General features: G+C 39.6%; 1 protein-coding gene across 1 annotated transcript in view; it reads left to right on the top strand.

The window, feature by feature from the left end:
* Positions 1–17,128, top strand: part of LOC126284557 (UNC93-like protein) — a 230,621-nt gene that overhangs the window by 208,637 nt on the left and 4,856 nt on the right. The window contains exon 9 of the mRNA XM_049983559.1: positions 8,530–8,667. Coding sequence (XP_049839516.1) covers positions 8,530–8,667 — 138 coding nt within the window. The remainder of the gene's footprint in view (positions 1–8,529; positions 8,668–17,128) is intronic.

Here is a 17,128-nt window from a genome sequence, read left to right as displayed (position 1 = left end):
AAGCGAGAGCAGAGCTGTTAATAAAAAATTAAAGAGGGGTAATACAGAATTAGGTGAACAAGAAATTACGAATCCGAGTGAACGACTGTGGACAGCTTTCAAGGGGAGGGTCTGAAAGGTGAGCAACCGATTTTAATCAAGTTTCTCAGAGACATTCTATAATAAAAATAAAGAGGTATGTGTTTCCGCTTTTTGCTGTACACTCCCTAGTTTTTGAAAAAATAGAGGTCAAAGTTGATGACGGAAAGTCGTATTTTCAATGCTAAACATCGAAACATAGTCTAAACACATTTTTTTGCTATAATATGGGGTCAAATTCAACAACGTCTGAGTTGTGATAACGTTGATTTTCCTGGCGTATCAAATACTGATGATTTTCACGGGTTTGCAGCCGATATTTCGGCGGACCACCTGGCTGCCATCTTCAGGTGAGATTGAGTGCGCAATCACGCTAGCGTGATTGTGCACTCAATCTCACGTGAAGATGGCGGCCAGATGGTCCGCCGAAATATCGTATTGTCGTCAGGACGGTGGAACCCGGCTGCAAACCCGTGAAAATCATCAACGTCCGAGTTATTAACGTTTTTGTGTTTACATGCTGTATCTAGGGTACCAGTCATTCTGTACATGGAGTAGAGCGAGGCAAGTGGTCTAGCGAGAGTCCGGCTTTAGCAGCCGAGCGTAGTAAGATGTGCGGCATGTGCCCACTAGCAGAGCGAGTACGCTCGCCTTGTTTACTTGTTCCGGCCGACACTAACGAGCCGCCATAGCGCGACGTCATAACGAGTCAACAAAGGAAATCAACACTGAAATTCTCCTTTAGAAGCGACTTTCCCAGGCCAAGAACACTCGATGTCGAGAGTTTTGTAAAGGAAGAGGCCAAGATCCCGGCTGCCGACATCGTCAGCGTCTACTTTTCGATCGCAATTTTTACAGGTTACATTAAACTTATTACCGACACTATAATTGACAAGGTCCTCCGAGATGTGAAGGAAGGGCGCGGCCTCTGCCACACAGACGGAAATGTAATCAACGTCAAGGTTTACCACGCTGGACTGGGATTGCAGATTATACGCATATTTGAATTACCCATAGAACTCTCAGCAGCAGTTGTAGCAGCGCCTCGCCCCTACGACAAGGTACAAGAACGCGTGGCAGAAAAGTGGATCAAATTTAAGACCTATCCATTCCTCAACGGAGTATGTCGAGTGTACATTGAACTCCAACAACACTTACCATCGTACCTCCAAACAGGAGGCTGCTGAGCCATAATTATACAAGGTCAAAAAAATCTGCGGACTCGAGCTTCACAGCGCAATCCCTCAGACACTAGCAATACCAAAATGTCTCTCACAAAATTTCGCCCTGTGCATATTTTGAGCAGTAAGCGGACATTAAAGATTGGTAATCTGGCAGCACTGTAATGAAGTGTACGGGAATTGCATCTTTCAGGATATAGCACATGTGCTGTGCAGTTAATATGTTTTGGGTTAGCATGCAGGAGGTCAAGAGTTCGATGCTGACTCGAGGCTTTGCCAAAAGTAGTCTGCGTGGTACAGTATCTGGCGTCTTATTCGTCATACAGTGATTACAGCGGGTATTCTACAAAACAATTGCATTTACATACTATGAACACAAAAATCAAAATACAATCGTTTTCACTGCTCTGTTTTTAAAGAAACCTTTTGCACATCATGGACGCGAATTGTTTTGCACCTCTGCACCTATCAGATTCCAAACCTTTTTCGTGTTAACCCTCCCCCAATGGTCCAATCGATTAAAACAAACTATTATTCTTGCCATGTTCAGGTCCATTACATTACGTTAGGACCATAAATCACCAGTGGGGCTGGCAACGTGCTTTGCAAATAATTTCGATGAGACCACTGGGCGCGGGTATACAGAAAACAGGTTTGGACTCTAGTAGATGCAGTGGCACTGTACAATTCCCGTCCACGACGTCCAAAGAGCTCCTTTACAAGTTGACCCATGAAAACGATTGTACTTCCATTTCTGTGTTTATAGTATGTAGTTTGCTATCTGATGATGGTCGAAGTAGAGGATATCAAATGTAGACTGGCAATGGCAAAGAAAGCGTTTCTTAAGAAGAGAAATTTGTTAACATCGAGTATAGATTTAAGTGTCAGGAAGTCATTTCTGAAAGTATTTGTATGGAGCGTAGCCATGTATGGAAGTGAAACGTGGACGATAACTAGTTTCGACAAGAAGAGAATAGAAGCTTTTGAAATGTGGTGCTACAGAAGAATGCTGAAGATTAAATGGGTAGATCATATAACTAATGAGGAGGTATTGATTAGGATTGGAGAGAAGAGAAGTTTGTGGCGCAACTTGACTAGAAGAAGGGATCGTTTGGTAGGACATGTTCTGAGGCATCAAGGGATCACCAATTTAATATTGGAGGGCAACGTGGAGGGTAAAAATCGTGGAGGGAAACCAAGAGATGAATACACTAAACAGATTCAGAAGGCTGTAGGTCGCAGTAGGTACCGGGAGATGAAGAAGCTTGCACAGGGTAGAGGGGCACGGAGAGCTGCATCAAACAAGTCTCAGGACTGAAGACCACAACAACAACAGTATGTAGCCACAAATGTTTTGTAGAAGACCCACTGTAATCGCTGTATAGCGATTAAGATGCCAGACACCATACCACACAGACTGCCTTTAGCATAAAAATAAATAAATAAATAAAACAGCATCGACTCGAATCGAAACCTCAATCTCCTACATAAACGCTATCCACTGCACCTACTGCACAGTATATCTGCTACATTCTGACAGATTCAGTTATCGTACACGTGATTACACTGTTGCCAATCTTTAACGTCCACTTACTGCCCGAAATATGCGCAGGACGAAATTTTGTGAGAGACATTTTTGTATTGCTAGTATGTGAGAAATTGCTCTTTGAAGTTCGAATGCGCGAATTTTTCTTCACTATGTATATTAGGACCAGCCTAAAAGGTGTTATAGATGCTACAAGGAAGGTCAACTACATTTCAAGCACCTCCACTGCAGGACGTGATACCTCCACTAACGCCTACGAGCCTCCCCCCCCCCACCCCTACCACCCCTCCCCCCCCCCCCCCCCCCCCCCCCGCCCCGCGGCCCCTAGTGACTTATGTGGTGACTGACATAACATGAGTCTCTGCCTGTCCACCTCTATGCCAGACTGCCGCCTGGCAAAACTGTGTATGGCGCCATTAATACCACCCAGCACTGCAGGCGCTGCTGACAGCATGGCGCCAGTCGGTTCACTTATCATACCAACTGAAGCGTTGTATGTTGAGGTGTCAGTGCCATCGCCCGACACAAGAGACCACACTCAGAAACAGTGTTCACCGTAACACTCAAAACGAAGCTGAAAGACCGTGATGGAATACTACAGCTCCCACTCAATAGAGGAAGAACTGATCCTGCAGAACACCAATCGTGAGGTTGACACCATTGACACTGATTGATTACACCCCTGCAGAACGGATCTCAGGACGAGTGGTGTCAGTCAGCCAGTTCTCTGCAGTGAACAGTGATCAGCAGGAAAGCTCTGTGCAGGCTCTGAAGCCGCTCAGTCCATTCCTATTAACCACTACGAGCTTACAAAACACGAACGAACTTCTGCACCCACACTGTAGGCCGAGGACGTCGAGACTGGGGTGGACCACGATCCGGGGCCCAAAGAAGCGCCATCAGACCGTCCGGTCTGGAAAACAGGGAGGACCTCTATCAGTAAGGTGTGACGTCATTTGCAGTGTCTGCTTCTCTCCAGCATCGCCACAGATAACCCTGCCCAACCACCGCACTGCAAACTCGTAGGATTACAGCTCCGACATTCAAATATTCTTGGACAAATAAAACTTAAATTAAACGTGTTCTGAGGCTGTGAGCTGTTAGTATGAAGCACCTATGAATAGGATACTACATACATGAAGGGGCACTTATTATAACATATTGCCTATCAAATGTAACAAGAACATACTTAACAAGTAATATAGAAGGCAGGACATTTTCATACTTCAGTTTCATAAGCACTGTAAAACCACAATTATTTAAGACAAATAGCTTTAGGGCAGCTGCTTTGGAAGTACTTATTTAGAAAATCAGGTACAGAGGTGTGCTCCCTGGATTTTTTTGTGTGTTGCTTTGCATATCTTGATGACATCTTATTGTTATGAATTTGATCAAGCTCTGTCACCGCCATCTTTAGGCACCTGCGTGAACATAGCATCATCATTAAACCCTCGAAGTGCATACTCAGGGTCGCTGAATTAGTGTTTCCTAGGCATTTTTCTATACCTGGCAAATCCGAGCCACTCCCGAAAGAAGTTCCAGTGATCATGAACCGAACACAGAAATGGTCTCTGTTCTTTCAGACATGTCTGAAAGGAAAGATACCACTCATAGATACAATGATGCATGTTTGCAAGCTCATTAAATGCAAGCCAATTCATATTAGTCTTGTATGAGAGCTGTTTAGAAAGTAAGACATTTTAAAATAAAAAATTAACAATAACGAAAAACCATGTTTTACTATATACATTTTAAAGGTACATTCTTAAGGTATATTCTACATTATAAAAATGTGGCAAAAGTTTTTCAGTGCTGTCTCTGTATAAATCTGCCATCTGCAGTTTCAGGCACTGGTTTATACCAGCACACAGTTTGGTGTCAGTATCAAAGCTTTGTGCAGCAAGCCATGTCTTGATTGAAACTTACTGGCAGATTAAAGCTGTGTGCCCGACCGAGACTCGAACTCGGGACCTTTGCCTTTCGCGGGCAAGTGCTCTACCAACTGAGCTACCGAAGCACGACTCACGCCCGGTACTCACAGCTTTACTTCTGCCAGTATCCGTCTCCTACCTTTCAAACTTTACAGAAGCTCTCTGGTTCGCAGAAGAGCTTCTGTAAAGTTTGGAAGGTAGGAGACGGAATAAGGGGATGAGGTCTTCAACCTGAGGTATAAAACCTCAGAACTAGTTCTGGCCCACTTCAAATTCTATCTCCACATGTTCATGGGACATCTTAAACTACAGATATCTTCCCATCAAAATTATTTCCAAGTACATTAATCAGCCTATTGTCATCAGTATAAGGAAATTATATTGTGAATAATAAAACTTAAGGGTCCTGTGCTTAAATGCTAAATTATTTAATTAGTGGAACAGTTGCATATGTGTCCATAAAATGAGAAAGAAAAATAAGGAAAACTGTAACTACTGTCAGAAGTGGTAGATGAAAAGGGAAGATAAGGCACATTTTGTTTTGTTAAACATTCTGCTTCATTCAGCAAATTTATTTATTTTTGTCTCTTTATTTATTAAAAACAAAGATTCCAAGACTTACCAAGCGGGAAAGCGCTGGTAGACAGGCACAATAAAATAACACACAAACACACACACACAAAATTTTGAGCTTTCGCAACAGGCGGCTGCTTCGTCAGGAAAGAGGGAAGGAAAAGGAAAGATGAAAGGATGTGGGTTTTAAGGGAGAGGGTAAGGAGTCATTCCAATCCCGGGAGTGGAAAGACTTACCTTAGGGGGAAAAAAGGATAGGTATATACTCGCGCGCGCGCGCGCGCGCACACACACACACACACACACACACACACACACACACACACACACACACACACACACATACATATCCATCCATACATACACAGACACAAGCAGACATATTTAAAGGTAAAGAGTCAAAGAGTCAAACACGCAAACACTATGGTACATCTGTGAGACCTGGCAAGGCTTATAATTACGAAACAAAGAGCAGCAACAATGCAAAAAAGCTGGCATGTGTAGCTTGATGGCCAATAGGAAGGTACATGGAAGAGTCCATTTGGCTTTGCAGGGGTGTAAGAAATACCTCAACACAAAAATTATTAGCAGCCTGAGAGATGGTCGATAGTAGTTAAGGGTTAATAGTGTTTCACAAAAAGAATATATTTCCTCCACAGATTCCCATTTGATTTCATGAAGCATCTCCATAACTCTTGCATGTTGATCAAACTACCAGTAACAAATCTAGCAGTACATTTCTGAATTGCTTCAATGCTTCCCTTTATTCTGACCTGGTGGGAATCCAAAACAGTTTTCTACACACATTCTTTCACAGATAAGCTAAACTTTCCTAAAAATCTCCCAACAAACAAAAGTTGGTCATTTGCCTTTCTTTCGTAGCACACTTAATGTGCTTGTTCAGTTTCATACTGCTTTACAATGTTATGCCTAGATATTTAATTTCCATGACTGTGTCGAGCAGAAAACTAGTAATGCTATATTCGAATATTATAGGAATATTTTTCCTACTCATATGCATTAACTCACACTTTTCCACATTTAGAGCAACCTGCTATTTATCACACCAAGTAGAAATTCTTTCTAAGTCAGCTTGTATCCTCCTACTGTCATTCAGTGATGACATCTTCCCATAACCACAGCATCATCAGCAAAACAGCAGCAGATTGCTGTTCACCCTGTCTATCTGATCATTTATGTATGCAGAGGACAGCAGCAGTTCTATTAAACTTTCCTGGATACTCCTGATGATACCATCTCTCTGTCTATCTGATCATTTATGTATGCAGAGAACAGCAGCAGTTCTATTAAACTTTCCTGGATACTCCTGATGATACCATCTGTCTGATAAACACTTGCCAATGAGGACAACATACTGGGACTCTTGATTAAGAACTCTTTCAGCTACTCACATATCTTGGAACCTAATCCACATTCTTAGACATTCTTCAACAGTCTGTAGTGGGGCACAGCGTCAAACACTTTCGGGAATCTAGGAATACGGAATCTACCTGTCATCCTTCATCCATGGTTCACAGGATATCATATGAGAAAAGGGCTATTGGACTAGTTGGAGTGATTGGTGGAAGGGATGTGGAGATAGAAAAAGGAATGAGTTTGTGCTTCATAGATCTAAAAAAGACCTTTGACCAAATGAAACAGGGCAAGAAATTTTTTAAAAAAATATTTAAACTTTGGAAATTTGTGTTAAGGTCCTATGGGACCAGACTGCTGAGATCATCAGTCCCTAGGCTTACACACTACTACTTAATCTGACTTAAACTAACTTACACTAAGGATAAGACACACACCCTCATACTCGAGAGAGGACTCGAACCTCCATCAGGGGGAATCGCTTACAGATAAAACTATATCTCTTCAAAGAACAGTATAGAGACTTGAAACAGCATTGCAGGAGTCCAGAATGAAAATAAATGCAAAGAGAGCTAACCTATACGTGACACAGGGTTTGAAAGTGGAAGGGATAGAAGGTTGAACTGAACATGTTGCACAGTTCAGACATTTGGGGAGTAAGCTAATTGATAATGGTATGAATGAAAATGAAATAAGATAACAAATTACAACTTCAATGTAAGCTTTACAGAAAAAGAAACATTTATTATGCAGCAAACTGCGATCGAAGTTACAAAAAAATTGGTTAAATGCTTCATGTGGAATGTTTATCTTTGTGGCTCTGAACGCTGGACATTGAAGAAGACAGAAAGAGATGAAACTGAAGGATTCAAGAGACGTGTTTTGCAGAGAACTGAGAGAAGGAAGTGGGTGGATAAAATGAAGTACTGGAAAGATCAAAGAAAAAAGAACTGTCCTAAACCTGGTTAAGAAAAGGAATGCAGTTTGGGTCATATACTACGAAGAAAAGGTATAGCGGAAGGGAGGGGGGGGGGGGGGGGGGGAATTAAGGGAGAAGAATGAAAATACTGGATGAAGTGAAAAGAGGAAGATAGGAATACATGAAACAGTTAGTCTGGAACAAAATCAGATTGAGATAACAATGGTAGCAGGAATTTGCTAATAGGCAGAAAACTTAATGATGACAGTGGCATTCTTAAGTGCCTCTATTGGAATTTTATGTCATTTTATCTCAGCACCATAAATTAATTTCCTCTCTAATACACTGTGTGACATAACCAGCACATATTTTCTTTAATCTTAAATTCCACTTTTCAGTTGACATATAAGCTTAATAATATATTAAATGGGCTTTTGAAAGCCACTGAGCATAATGCATGTATAAAATTTTAAAAAAATTGGGGGTGGGGGGGGGGAGGGGGGATATTGTTAGAAAACATAAACAGGGAAGCTATAGAATTATTAAAAACTAACAATAAACAGCCGGCCGCTGTGACTGAGCAGTTCTAGGTGCTTCAGTTTGGAACCACGCGACTGCTACAGTCGCAGATTCGAATCCTGTCATTAGGTTAGTAAAGTTTAAGTAGTTCTAGGGGACTGATGACCTCAGATTTTAAGTCCCATAGTGCTCAAAGCCATTTGAACGATAAACAACATTGATAGTGACATTAATTATTTCTATACTATGTCTGGAAAGATGTGTGACATCACAAAATTTATTCGTTTTAGAAAGTAACTTTTGTGTGTTATTACTTGCTAAGTTTAGGGCTGACATAATTTAAAGTGAAGAAAGTGTGATGTAAGTGATCTGTGTTTGCTCTGTAAGCCTGGACGACTATTTTTGCAGGTGTGGGGGCTGCTTTCCACTCGTGCCTGCTGCTAGTGTTGGTTCTGTGGCAGCCCTCCAGTGATGACTCAGCCTTGTTCTTCGTCATTGCTGCTGCCTGGGGAGTGTGCGATTCTATCTGGGAAACACTCGCTCTCAGTAAGTCGACAGGCTCCTAAACACTGTAAGCGCTCGATGGGGCACAATTTATAAGTAAGCTACTAGTACATTAAATAATTAGTGATGAGCAAATAGAAGACAACCTTTACATTATAAAAGGATTTTAAATGGCAGAACTTTGTCTTATCACAGCATCTGCAATCTTAAAACTGAGATGCAATATAATTTACTCATATTGTATGTAACCTTATACCACTCGTATTATTGCTGATAGTGTTGTTTCCTACAACATACAGTTTCACAACTCAATTTTGTAAAAGCCTCTTTAGGGATCTAGGGACTCTTAGACTTACACAAACAGCTGATAGTAGTCTGCGCAAAGTTGTATAAATGCTTTGTCTGAAGCACTAAATAAAGACTGCAGGAAATGAGGAAAGTTCCCAAATTGTAATTGTCTTTTTGAAACAAACTTTTTGTAAGTTAGATACCAGGCATCACATCTTGCAGCTATTCGACCTTGTGGGCCATAAAAAAAAAAAAGAATTTTATAATTTCTTATGATCCACTACAGACTTAATAGCATTAATTTCGAGCCAGCGATAGTATTTAAGTTATTCAGTTGGTATGATGAATAGTGTGGGTAAAGAAAAAGGGTAAGGTGTAATTTTTTTACATCTTTATTGAAATGACTACAGCTTTAATTTCAGTGAATTAATTGGTTTAAATATATATTTCTTCATTTCTAAGCCTGAATAATTTTAGTTATTATTTACTTTCATTTTGTCTTTCTTCTACTCTATTAATGTAATCATTTTCATGCATTTTTATGTTTTGAATGTTTATGTAATGACTGGCATTCAAAAATGTGTATCTTGTAATAAAAATTAATATTTTGACACTATTGCACAGCCTGCATAAAAAGATTATTTCCTATTTTGTTCTTTAACCAACTGATTGTTATTTTTAAATATTATGTCACATAAATAAAAATCACATGAACAAAGATTCCAAATGAAAAAAGAATAAAAGGAAGTAAAAAATTGGAGCAAATAAAAAAGTTAATGTCATAATTCAAATAATGTGGCAAATATTTAGAATTTTTTGTTTAAACCAATTAATTAAATTAAACTGAAATTAGTGATTACGGTTATTTTGATGAAGACATAAAAAAAATAATAATAAAATACAAAAAAACAAATAAATAAATTATCTGCCTGACAGGATTCAAACCCACAGCCTTAAGCATACCAACCAAATAGCTTAACCATTATCTATGAGTGCCATTTTGTTTTTCAGGCTCTGAGGGATCATGACATATTCTGAAAATCTTTTTTGTATTTATTTATGATGGACCACTGAGGTGAATTCCTGCAGGGGGTGGTACCTGAGACCCTAACTTACATCCCTGTTTAGGTACTTTCTAAATGTTGACCTTTCCCTCTCAGTAGTATAGGAGGAGAAGAGGTGAAATATTCAAAGTAGCTGCTTGCCTCCTTACATAGATACATAATTTAGTCTGGGAGTAATTACCATAATTACCAGTTTGAATAGACTAGTGCTGATTATAATTTGTTATTAGGCATGCTACACTTTAGAGAAGTAACCAGTAGTAGTTGATCTGCATAAGTTGATTCATTCCACATTCCTGAATGCACTCCTTCATGATGTGTGAATGAATGAATTACACAATCAATGTGAGAAATTTTATTTTGGAAACTCAAACAATTCTTATTTTGATATTGATTTACCAGACAAAAGGGTGTAAAAAGGCAACATTTACAGAATTTAATAATCCTTAGATGAGTTAAAAAGGAACACTTTTTTCTGTGACAAAAATGCCACAGGAGATGTCAATGAAAATCTTGAAGTCAGTGGTGTTCAGAAAGGGTGTTCAAACTGCCACTGCTTATTACTTCATATTGAGGTTATCAAAGTACCAAAAAATAGACCAATGATTCAAAGTAAACTCTTTTAATGATCTGAAACTTTTAATACAATGTTCCATAAAATATTATTAAATAAACTATATTTCTGTGGATTTCCGGAAGCTGCTTCTGAATCTGAGAAATCTTACATGAAATAACAGAGTATGGAATGTTGAAATTAACTTATAGAGTCTGGATAGTTTCCCATGCATATAGGAAGCCATCAAGTATACTCCTAAATTTATCACTTAAAGTTTGTTCTTGAAACTTCCTTGTACACTTTCTTGGGATAGTTCATATCCATCTTCAAGTGTTCGGCACTTCAGTGCTTTGAGCTCTCCCTTGGGTTATACAAATATATGATCATTGATGCTGTACTTTTTGTATTTGTTCAAGATCCTCTGATAGTCCTTTTTGGTACAGGTCTCATACACTTTAATAATATTTTAAGATGGGTCCCATGACTGGGATGTAAGCAATCTCCTTCGTAGACTATTTGGATTTTCCTAGTAGTCTACCAACACACTGAAGTGTGCCACCTGCTTCAAATACAACTGTCCCTATTTGATTGCTCCATTTAATATCCCTACAAACTGTTATACTCAGGTATTTGTATGACTTGCTCAATTCCAACTGAGAGTCATGGATATTGTTGTCATAGTGTACTACACTTCCTCATTTTGTGAAGTGCACAGCTCTTGTATTTCTGAACATTTAAAGCAAGTTCCCAATATTTGCACCTCTTTGAAATGTTACCAAGATCAGACTGAATGTTTGTGAAGCTTTCTGCAGACAGTACTTCATTATAAACAACTGCACCATCTGCGATCGATGTTTACAGAATCTGTGGGGTTGGGATAGAGTAGGTCATTGTATTTGAGATACCTCATAACGTTTGGACTCAGAATATGTTCTAAGGTTCTGCAACAAACTGATGTTAAGAATATTAGACAGTAGTCTTGTGGGTTGCTTCTGCCACCCTTCTTGTTGGCAGGTGTGATCTGTGCTTTCTTCCCACAACTAGGCACTGTTTTTTGTTCAAGGGATTTACAGTACATTATGATGAAAAGATCACAAAATGTGATAGGGATTCCATTGGGTTCTGGAGCTTTGATCAATTTTAATGATTTGAGCTGTTTTTCAAAGCCACTGATGCTAATGCCTACTTTACTCGTCTTTGCACTGGTGAGAGAATTAAATTGGGTTATACTCCTGGATTTTCCTTTGTAAAGGAATATTTGTATTTAGTATATCAAGAAATTAGCACACATGCTCCAGACAGAAGATGTGCTTTGTCGGTGTTGCACATTTTCCCAGCTTTAACTGAAATAGCCTGGGGCTGCAGTGCTCACTCTCAGCAGACACAGAATTCACTAAGTAAAAGATCTGTGCAATTTGCACATTTATTTATATGTAAACGCCAACTTGGGAATTTTTCTTTGTGTGAGATCACATGCACCGCTGATTTAAAGTTCTAGATCACAAATTTTACTGTTTGTGTCACCTCTGTACAATCTATTATTGATTGTATCAATACTCATTTGTATTGTGATACATTGTTAAGTTTCAAAAATTTTTGAGTATTGTGATAAACTGGTAGTGTTATTGACAGTTGAAGGCTTAAAATTATTTGTGATCATTCAAAATTTTTGAGAACAGTAAACCTATCCTTACTCTCTAACATCATTGCATAATTACCAGTATGTGAGTGATAGGCTATTTCTGAGAATTTTTGAATGTTTACAAAACGATATTTTTGAAAATATTCATAAGTTATGAGTGTTGTGGATAACTTATTTCATAGCAAATCAAAATTTGTGACAAACAAAGAATAGACAGCCAAAGAATAGATCACCCTGACCATCAGTCAATATCAACACAAATAAACATACATTTTTGAGAATTTTCAGACATTACCATTGTGTTGTGCTTAACCTAATTCATAGTATTAAATCAGCATTTGTGATTTAGTTAGCTCAGCAGATATTGTAATAAACATATTGCGTTAAGTTTAACTGTCCCTTCCAAGAGGAGAACCTACATTTATCATAAATTAACTTTATTTTTGAGATGCTTAGTGGCTACAATTAACCTCAGAAACAGCAGAGGTTGAAAATACCACTTCAGTTGTGAGGTTCTTTTCATTTTCCAATGCTTAACTACAACTGGTTTTGGGCTCTTACATGCCCAACATCAGGTGTGATAACTCTGTGCTGTGATCCCGAGTGCCATCCTGGTGCTCAGGGTCAAGGCAAAAAGCTCACACACCTGACGATAAGCATATAAGAGCCCAAAACTGGTTGTCGTTAAGCATTAGAATAGAAAAAGAACCTCACAACTGAAGCAGACTTTTCAACATCTGCTGCTATGCTCAGTTGCAGATGTTCTTGCAGCAGGGTTGTTTGTAACCTCAGAAAGTTTTAGGAAACTAGTAATTCTTACAAGGGGTTTTCTTTTGCCTTCATAGAAATCTCATTTTCCATGTCCTTCAGTTCTTACAGGTAATCAGTAATTTTTCAGCTCAACAGATTAAAAGATAAACAGCAGGCTTTGTTTAAAGTTACTTCTTCACTGCCCTCTGAAACACTGCACGAGCCACAATGCAGCTCCACTCTGAATGATGCCCCCAGACACAGGATGAATTAGTCGTTGATCGTAAGCAGCTGAAAATTGTCCTGACTACTGAACTACTATTAGCAGCTGTTGCAAAGCAACGTGTTGGAAGAGCTGCTAAGCGTCATGTATCTGAGGTACCAAAGATACTTCAAGTGCTAACCTCTCCTGTGTATCCTGTCTCTTCTGTAGGAAGTACAGGAGCTGTCATCACTTGTCCACTTGACTGCAAGTGATGGGTCAGTGGTAGATATAGGTGTCATGTAAGGGGTAGACAGGGTCCAGGGAGGACTCATGGAGTTATACTGATCCCCTTGATCGACAAGTTCGAGATGCTGTCTTTCAATGAAACTGAAACTGAGCCAGTGAGACCCAGTTCACTATTTTGGGGAAACCTACTTTGTTCTGTGTCAACTGGAGGCAATTCAAAATGGTAGGGGTCTATGGGAATGGAAAGGAAGTCCCACGCTTCTTGGCAGAGCGTAGGGGAACAATGAGCCACCGTACTATGCAAGGTCCTAATGGAGGTGGATTGTCGTTGCCTTCCTCTGACCATAATGGGGATAAATGATGATGATGATGATGATGATGATGATGATGATGATGATGAAGATAACACAAAAACACCCAGTCATCTCGCTGCAGATGAAAATCTCTGACCCCATCGGGAATCGAATACGGGACCCTGTACTCGGGAAGCGAGAACGCTACCGTGAGATGCAGTCAGGGGTCTATTAATCATCAGCAATTCAAGCATCTGACAGATAATGGTACCCCTTAGATTGTTATTGTTGTTGTTGTTGTTGTTGTTGTTGTTGTCGTCGTTCTAGATGCTGCTGCATCTAGAGAGTGGACCCCTTAGAGAAATGGCAGCAGGGGACCCAAAGGAACACCAGGTGCATTCAATATGTATGCTTGGAGGCGTTATTCAACAAGTGTAAAAAGCTATTATTGAGGGAACAGGATGCAACCAGCTGCATATTGTGGTGCACATTGGAACAAATTATGCCTGTTGTCTGGGCTCCAAGGTAATACTTGGATTGTTCTAGCAACTGGCAGAGACGGTTGAGAAGCCTTGCATGCGGAGTTTCAATGAAGCTCTCAGTTTGCAGCATGTTCCCCACAACTGGTCATGGACCAAAAGTTCTGAGTCAAGTGGAAGGACTGAAACAGAGGCTTCAAGGGGTCTGTGACAAGCTGGGCTGCAACTTCCTGGACTTGTGCCATAGGATTGAGAACTGTAGGGTGTGCACTACAAATCAGAGGCCGCTACCCAGGAAGCTGACTATGTGTGGGGTGCACACAGAGTTTTTTACATTAGGCAACTCCCCATCCAATCCAGATCACAACAACTGTAAGAGACCCAGAAGTACAAAGAGAAGGTCCAAAAGAATCCCCAACAGGTAAGAGTATTAAAATGCTAATAGTTAACTGCCAAAGAATTCACCACAAATTGCCACAGTTTGAAGCACTTCTGAAACTCAGTGAAGCTCACATATACTAAGTACAGAAAACCGAGTGAAACCTGAAATTGGTAGCAATGAGATTTTTGAGGAAAATTTAAGTGTAAATCAAAGGGATAGGCTAATGGGAAATGGAGGTGGTATATTTGTTGCAGTAGACAAGAAACTCAAATCCACCAAGATAGAAATTGAAACTAATTGAGTAAGACTCAGTATCAGTGGTCAGCATAAAATGGTAATTGGATCCTTGTGTCACCCTCCAGACTTGCCTCCTGATGTAACCAAAGAAAAAACCCCAGTTTGTCTATACATAAGTTCTCTAATCATACTGTAATCACGGTGGAACAGATATTTTGGACCTATTTGAGGATGTCCTCATTGAAACTGGTATCAGTGACCAAAACACAGTTGTGGCAACAATGATTACCAAAGTACAAAGGACAAATAAAACAAATAGAAGGATATATTGTTGTTGTTGTTGTTGTTGTTGTGGTCTTCAGTCCACAGACTGGTTTGACGCAGCTCTCCATGCTACTCTACCCTGCGCAAGGTTCTTATCTCCCAGTACCTACTGCAACCTACATCCTTCTAAATCTATTTAGTGTATTAAACTAACCATTATATGTGTTCAGTAAAAGAGATAAAAAATTTTAGTGTCATATTTCATTCAGAAACTTGAAATTTTCAGCACAGGACATGAGCATCTAGAGAACTATGCCTAAAGTTTAAAAGAATATTTGACCATGCATTGGATAGATATACATCCAGTAGAACAGTTCATAATGGGAGGGACCCTCTGTGGTACCCCGTCACTGTAAGAAACTTTTAAAGAAACAGAGACTACTGCATAATACGTGTAAAACAAAGCATAAGGCTGTAGACAGAGAGGTGCTGAATGATATGCATTTGGATGTCAAGAGAGCAGTGCATGAACCCTTCCATGACTATTGTAATAGAGTATCATCAAATGATCTTTCACAAAAACCAAAAACATTCTGGTCACTTGGGAAGGCTGTTAATGGCGCCATAGTTAGTGTCCAGTCCCTAGTGAACAAGACATGAACTGTAACTGAAGGTATCAAACGGAAAGCTGAAATGCTCAGCTCCATTCTCTAATGTCCCTTTACAAAGGAAAAATCAGGACAGTTGCCTCAATGTAATCCTATACCACTGAAAAGATCAGCAGAATATGTGTCAGTGTCAGTGGTGTCAAGATACAGCTAAAACTGTAAAAATTGAAAAATGCAACAGTGCCCTATGGAATCCCCACCAGATTCTACACTGAATTTGTGGCTGAGTTAGCTCTTCTCCTAACTATAATCCACCATAGAACACTCAAACAAAATACAATGCCCAATCATTTGGAGAAGGCACAAATCACACTTGTTTTCAAGAAGGGTAGCAGAAGTGATCCATAAAAATGCCACCCAGTGTCCTTGGCAGAGATTTGTTTTGCATCAATTTGTTTCATTGGATTTAGGACGCATTCTGAGCTCAAACATAATGAGGTATCTTGAACAGAATAGTCCCCATGCTGATCAGCAAGGATTCCAAGAACATCCATCATGTGAAATCCAACTCGCTCTTTTCTCTCATGACGTACTGAGAGCTTTGGATCAATGCAATCAGGTATATGGAGTATTTCTTGACTTCCAAAAAGTGTTCAACTCAGAACCACATCCATACTTATTGTCAAAATTGATTGAAGGGGTATCACACAAAATTTATAACTAGGTTAAGGATCTTTTGACAGGGAGGATGGGAATGTTATCTTGAATGGAGAGTCATCCTCCGATGAATAAGAAACTTCAGATTAGCCCAGGGAAGTATGTTGGAACCAGCACTGCTCATGTTGTACATTAATGACCCTCTGGAACATATTAATAGTTACCTCAGACTTTTTGCAGGTGACACAGTTATCTATAGTGAAGTGCTGTCTGAAAGAAGCTGCATAAATATTCAGGCAGATCTTAACAAACTTTCAAAGTGATCCAGTGTGCAGTTCACAAAATGAAGTAATGTGGTATCCTATGACTATAATGTCAGTGAATCACAGTTGTAATCAACCAACCAACTCGTACAAATACTTGGGTGTAAAACTTTGTAGAGATAGGCAATGGAATGATCATGTTGGCTCAGTCATGGGTAAAGTAGGTGGTAGACTTCAGTTTACTGGTAGAATACTGAGGAAATGCAATTGGTCTCCAAAGGAGATTTTTTACAAATTTCTCATACAATCCCTCATGGTCTATTTCTGTAGTATTTCAGACCTGTACGAACTAGGAAGAAGAGGGGATACTGAACCTAAACAAACGTGAGCAGCACGAATTGTCGCATGTTTGTTTGACGTGGAGAGTGTCACAGAAATGCTGAAGAAATTGAACTGGCAGACTCTTGAAGACAAACGCACACTGTCTCAAGAAAGTTTCAAGAACTGTCTTCATATGATGAGTCTAGGAATATACATGAAACCTCCTCCCTTTATCATTCACGTAGGGG

This window comes from Schistocerca gregaria, chromosome 8 (genome assembly GCF_023897955.1).
Source record: "Schistocerca gregaria isolate iqSchGreg1 chromosome 8, iqSchGreg1.2, whole genome shotgun sequence".
Classification (NCBI taxonomy): domain Eukaryota; kingdom Metazoa; phylum Arthropoda; class Insecta; order Orthoptera; family Acrididae; genus Schistocerca; species Schistocerca gregaria.
This window is presented reverse-complemented; position numbering and strand designations above follow the sequence as displayed.